This window comes from Limulus polyphemus, unplaced genomic scaffold, assembly GCF_000517525.1.
Source record: "Limulus polyphemus unplaced genomic scaffold, Limulus_polyphemus-2.1.2 Scaffold5566, whole genome shotgun sequence".
Taxonomy (NCBI): domain Eukaryota; kingdom Metazoa; phylum Arthropoda; class Merostomata; order Xiphosura; family Limulidae; genus Limulus; species Limulus polyphemus.
Genome location: NW_013671176.1, coordinates 30748 through 37084, shown reverse-complemented (window position 1 = coordinate 37084; position 6337 = coordinate 30748). Strand labels below are relative to the sequence as shown.

General features: G+C 30.7%; 1 protein-coding gene across 3 annotated transcripts; it reads left to right on the top strand.

Moving 5' to 3' along the window:
• The first annotated feature begins 41 nt into the window (after positions 1–41).
• Positions 42–5762, top strand: LOC106472734 (methylated-DNA--protein-cysteine methyltransferase-like). Of its 3 annotated transcripts, none has more exons than XM_022401279.1 (4): positions 42–58; positions 1444–1667; positions 3307–3467; positions 5388–5762. In XM_022401279.1, the coding sequence occupies exons 2-4, from the start codon at positions 1465–1467 to the stop codon at positions 5660–5662; spliced, it is 639 nt and encodes a 212-aa protein (XP_022256987.1). In that variant the 5' UTR covers positions 42–58; positions 1444–1464; the 3' UTR covers positions 5663–5762. The 3 variants fall into 3 exon arrangements, with proteins under 3 accessions (XP_022256987.1, XP_013788846.2, XP_022256986.1); XM_013933392.2 differs by lacking the exon at positions 42–58 and adding an exon at positions 247–263; XM_022401278.1 differs by lacking the exon at positions 42–58 and adding an exon at positions 273–462.
• Positions 5763–6337: the final 575 nt, after the last annotated feature.

Sequence of the window (6337 nt, the reverse complement as noted above, 5' to 3'; positions counted from 1 at the left end):
TTTTAATTTTTTAAATGTTATTTGTCATCTAAATGATGGAAAAGTGTGGACTTAACTGGTATACTTGGATTTATAAAAGGTTTTATATAGGAATGTTCTAGTTAGGAAATCACAGCATAAACTCTTTTTATAAGTATATTTGTTTTCAGCTGTATCACGTTATAACTGAGGATTTGATATTACAGCTTATGATATTTTTACTACCTAGGTAATTATTAGTTGACCCCTAAATATGTTTTAGAGCAACAAGTACACAACTGAAAGTTAGTAAGAGCGGTTCGTTTGTTATTTCTTAATTTTTACCAATAGATTCCTTATTAAAAACCAAACAGTGAAAAAAAAAACGATTAACCTGCTGTTTAAGTTTATTAAACTTACGCACTTAATATTAGAATATTACGAATTAAATAACGTTGACAAAGATATATTAAGTTGATATATTAACTTTGCTGAATTATCATTGTAAGTTGTAACGATAAGTTATAACTTTATAAAGTTTATTATAAAGGTGTGCTTTTTGCACTAATCTGTAATAATAATTAGTTTACACTTAAAGGTTCTTCTTTTCCCCTCTAAAGCAGGAAGTTATACATCTGTTGCTTTTAATACAACTTTGTAACAATGACATCTGACACTTTAAAGGTTAACATTACAACTTAAGAACAAAGTTTATCTTCAAAGCATTGAAATTATGTTATAGTAATTGAATAGAGTTGTTTAAACATTTGTTTAACAACAAGTAAATACACCATTTCGTATGTTTGAGAAAGTTGTGGATGTACATGTTGCAGCAGCTGTATAAACAAATAGGATTTAACAAAAATAATGTACCTGTGTGCCAAAATACGAAGCACAGGTAATAGTGTCTTTTTGTAAGTAGGGATTTTCATGACTTAGTTTAGTTTTTAAATATATGGGAAGCATAATTATAAAAATATACGTGTTAGTGTGTATTTTAGATCATACAAACACATGTCATATAGTTTATGAGAAATTCCATTATTGTTTTTCAAAGTTTGCATTGCTAATATGAGTTTTGAGGCTTATGTCTGAACAAAAAAATCTGTGTTCAGAATTTAGATTCTGGTCTTCTTGGAATAAAATGCTTTACAGAAATACAAATATAATTACATCATTACACTTACGGTGCATGAGAGTAGCTAAAAATACTCAGCATGAAATCACATTAAGCTCTATAGGCTCCAGTATCAGACATGTTTGATATGAAAGTTATCAAGCTACACTAAGTTATTTTTGGCTTAATGCTTAAGTAATATGGGAATGATTTTTAGTATATATATATATATATATTTATTTAAATATTGTTTTTCAGGTACAAGATGCAATGGAAATTTTATGAGTTAGTATCAAACATCTATTTATAAGGTATTTTTGTGTCTTAACATCACTTGAATCCTACCCCCCCCCCCATCTTTGTTTCAGAATATTTGACTATATAAAATAATGGAAAAATATAACAAGTTGGTTTCCAACAAGACAAGAGATCGCCTGAAGTCGAAATTTAAAGTTTGCCGAAATGGTCCAACCAATTCGTATACTGTCAGTAGTCCCATAGGAAATATTGTCATTACAAGTTGTCCAAAAGGCCTTCATACAGTAGGACAAGCGGATGATGTCACAGATGAAAACTTCCATCCAGAATCAAAGTAAATATAGATGGAGCAGTTGAATAAGTTTCATCTTTGACATTTTATGTTATTGTCATAATGACTAGCTCAATGATTTTATATATATATATATATATGTAGTAACACAAAAGAACATTTCACGTGGGTAGCATAATAAAACACCATAATGGTTTTCAAATGAGACCCAAAACTCGAGCACTTTTGAACAGTTCACAATTCTTTTTCAGGATAATAAAGAAGTTGGTGAACTATTCGAAAGTGCTCGAGTTTTGGGTCTCATTTGAAAACCATTATAATTTTTGTATGTGACCCTGTGTGCTAACTTCTTAATCACAATTAACAATAACATACTTGTACTCCTTAAATAGTTAAAGTCAATCCTAATACAAATTAATGATTTCATGACTTATAAAGTCATTTTGTAAGGCTTTACAGTGGAAGAAAGTTTTGAAATTATAAAGAATGGCTTGTAAGTTGTGAAACTGTCTCAAATCCAACAGGATAAAGATTTTTACTGCAGTGTGTTATACATATATGTTATTCAGTTGTAAGTTATTTAAGTTGAGTTAAAAGTGTTTATTTCATTCAACAAATAAATAGATATTTTTTTGAAAATTGAAATTTCTGTTCTTGGATTTAACGATTTTCTTATTTTATGAAATTGGGTAAGATACACAATGGTTTTCTGGAGGTTTTAACTCAAACATATTCTGCTAGGCTTCAAATATTTTCCCAGCAAAATTGATGTTGTTAGCTGTGTGTACAATTACTTACTTATTTAAAATATAAAATTTGATTACATGATATATATATAAAACATATCCATGTACTTGAGCAAATGTTTCGACAACTCTAACTTTTCTTTAGTAGCTGCATATTCCCCATAGTGCATCAAATAGATAATAAATAAATATATTCATGAGCATATCACAATATCCCAAAAAGTTACATCACTTTAATGCATGACTTGTGTTTGTTAAACCACTTCTCGAACTTATGAAGGTGCAAAAAATGCCCCATTTTAAGGTTTTTTATAAATAAAATGAACCACTAAGATTTATTTGCTTAGCATTTCTGTGAATCATTTGTCAATCCTAAACGTTACCAGTGAAAGGCTGCTTCACAACATTTCTTTCTGTCGGTTAAAACTGTCCAAATAAACGGTACTTTGTCATGGTTTTCTAATATCAACCACACGTACAAGCTGAAATCAAGCATATAGTGCGTTAGTAAGAAGGTTTTATATACCACTGAAAATGTATTTTCAAATGTAATTTTTTAAATACATTTTGTTTGATTACTTGCAACAAACAATGCGTTTCTTTGTAATGCCTGTGCAGTTTATGTAGTTTTGAGCATTCATGTCATAAACTTACATTGAAATAAGGCTAATACAGTAACATAATAATTTGAACCTTTAATAATAATACAATATCAAACCCACCAGTGGTGGTGGTGTTTAATAAATCATTCCTGTGACAATGACTTACAAGAATACGTATAATACAGTACAAAAATTTGTTTCTCTCTCTCTCTCTGAAGGACAAGTTCAAAACAAAATCAGATATTACTAAGACTAATTGATTTTTGAATTTTAGTCTTAGTGCTCTTAATGTCTTGGTAGTATATTAAATCATTCATCAAACTTTGTTTCAAGCATTACAGTGAAACTAATTGGTCAACAGTGGAGTGATAATGGTTACACCTACAAGCCTGCTCTACTGTGTATAGATTGGATAAAAGTGTACTTTATTAACCCTAAAGAAACCTTAAAGACTTCCTTGCCACCATTTTGTTCATGTATCAGTTCAGTATCAGGTGAGACGTTATCTGCATTCATATCTTTTAAACACACACACTTCTATGTGCAGATATGTTTGGATAGTATTGCTTCATGTTGCCAGTTCTTTTACAGTGATGACAAAAACTAACCTTTCCAGGTTCAATCGGAATATTTGATAGAATATTTCAGATCCTGTATATGATTGAAAATATTTAAAACATTACAAGTTTAATAATCATGTACTTGAATTATTTCTAACTGGAAAAAAATGCTAAAATCACTTTATACACTAAGAATTTGGTACATGTTTTGTACATATTATCTATAACAATTAAAAGATGGGTAATTATCTTGTAGATAGCATCCTTAACCATTAACAGACTGGTAGTTGTCTTGTAGATAGCATCCTTAACCATTAACGGACTGGTAGTTGTCTTGTAGATAGCATCCTTAACCATTAAGAGACTGGTAGTTATCTTGTAGATAGCATCCTTAACCATTAAGAGACTTGTAATTATCTTGTAGATAGCATCCTTAACCATTAAGAGACTTGTAATTATCTTATGGATAGCATCCTTAACCATTAAGAGATTTCTAGTTGTCTTGTAAATAGCATCCTTGACCATTAAGAGACTGGTAGTTATCTTGTAGATAGCATCCTTGACCATTAAGAGACTGGTAGTTGTCTTGTAGATAGCATCCTTAACCATTAAGAGACTGGTAGTTGTCTTGTAGATAGCATCCTTAACCATTAAGAGACTTGTAATTATCTTATGGATAGCATCCTTAACCACTAAGAGACTGGTAGTTATCTTGTAGATAGCATCCTTAACCATTAAGAGATTTGTAATTATCTTATGGATAGCATCCTTGACCGTTAAGAGATGGGTAGTTATCTTGTAGATAGCACCCTTAACCATTAAGAGACTTGTAATTATCTTGTATATAGCATCCTTGACCATTAAGAGACTGGTAGTTGTCTTGTAGATAGCATCCTTAACCATTAAGAGATTTGTAATTATCTTATGGATAGCATCCTTGACCGTTAAGAGATGGGTAGTTATCTTGTAGATAGCATCCTTGATCTCTTAATGGTTAAGGATGCTATCTACAAGACAACTACCAGTCTCTTAATGGTGGGTAGTTATCTTGTAGATAGCATCCTTAACCATTAAGAGATTGGTAGTTATCTTGTAGATAGCATCCTTAACCATTAAGAGACTGGTAGTTATCTTGTAGATAGCATCCTTAACCATTAAGAGATTGGTAGTTGTCTTGTATATAGCATCCTTAACCATTAAGGGATGGGTAGTTGTCTTGTAGATAGCATCCTTAACCATTAAGAGATGGGTAGTTATCTTGTAGATAGCATCCTTAACCATTAAGAGATGGGTAGTTGTCTTGTAGATAGCATCCTTAACCATTAAGAGACTTGTAATTATCTTATGGATAGCATCTTTAACCATTAAGAGATGGGTAGTTGTACTGTAATTATACTGTGAAATTAATATAACTTGTCATATGACATTGAAATTGAAGAGTGTAACTCATTATACTAAGAGAATTTTGAACAGTTTTCAAAATACTGTGGTAGACGTTTAAAATATGTTGTGACAGATTACTGGTGTACTTGTGTATGATGTATTATTGCTCAGTTTATATTCATCGGCTCGGTTTTATCACTCTTACTTTGTCATTTGAAGTTTATTTTATTGGAAAAAGAAACACCAAACTACAGAACTTAAGCATGTTTACACAACTGTAATACAGTAATATCCTTTTTTTTACTAATTATTGATCCAAATTTTCATTATTCTAAACTCTTATCACAACGACGACTTTTGACATATTGTTTTTCGAAAGATACATCATGATTAGTAAGTAGCTAAAAATATCTATAGTGTGATGAGACTTTGAATTATAGTGTTATATGGCTCGTTTATTTTTACACCTAGGTTCTTATCGTGAGAAAGTGTGGAAAACATTGGCGGAGCAAGTTCCGGTTGGAAGCACGATTAGTTACGGAGAATTAGCCAAGCTGACGGGAAATCCTCATGCTTCTCAAGCTGTAGGTTCAGCAATGAGGAATAATCCCATACAACTTCTTGTACCCTGTCATAGAGTTGTGAGGAGCAATGGCTCTCTGGGATTGTATTCTAATGGAACTCGCAACAAGGTCAAAGAATGGCTTTTAATGCATGAAGGTATTTCAGACTTTAAAAAAATGTAAAGATGAATGTGAGATTTCCTGTACAGTAAAACTGTAACAACAGAAATATGATTTTGATAAAAACTGTTTCATGGCATATTTGATACAGACACATTGGTGTAAAGTGAACAACATATTTACTTGATACAGACACATTGGTATAAAGTGAACAACATATTTACTTGATACAGACATATTGATATAAAGTGAACAACATATTTGCATAATACTGACATATTGGTGTAAAGTGAACAACATATTTACTTGATACAGACACATTGGTGTAAAGTGAACAACATATTTACTTGATACAGACATATTAGTGTAAAGTGAACAACATATTTACTTGATACAGACATATTAGTGTAAAGTGAACAACATAGTTACTTGATAGACACATTGGTGTAAAGTGAACAACATAGTTACTTGATACAGACACATTGGTATAAAGTGAACAACATATTTACTTGATACAGACACATTGGTGTAAGGTGAAAAACATATTTACTTGATACAGACATATTAGTTTAAAGTGAACAACATATTTACATAATACTGACATATTGATATAAAGTGAACAACATATTTACATAATACTGACATATTAATGTAAAGTGAACAACATATTTACTTGATACAGACATATTGATGTAAAGTGAACAACATATTTACATAATACTGACATATTAGTGTAAA

What these genes read in the sequence shown, in the direction of transcription:
- LOC106472734 (XM_022401279.1), top strand. Translation starts at nt 1,465, where the DNA reads ATGGAAAAATATAACAAGTTGGTTTCCAACAAGACAAGAGATCGCCTG. An exon ending in AACTTCCATCCAGAATCAAA is followed by an intron (nt 1,668 to 3,306) that starts GTAAATATAGAT and finishes CTTTGTTTCAAG; the next exon opens with CATTACAGTGAAACTAATTG. An exon ending in ATGTATCAGTTCAGTATCAG is followed by an intron (nt 3,468 to 5,387) that starts GTGAGACGTTAT and finishes TTTTACACCTAG; the next exon opens with GTTCTTATCGTGAGAAAGTG.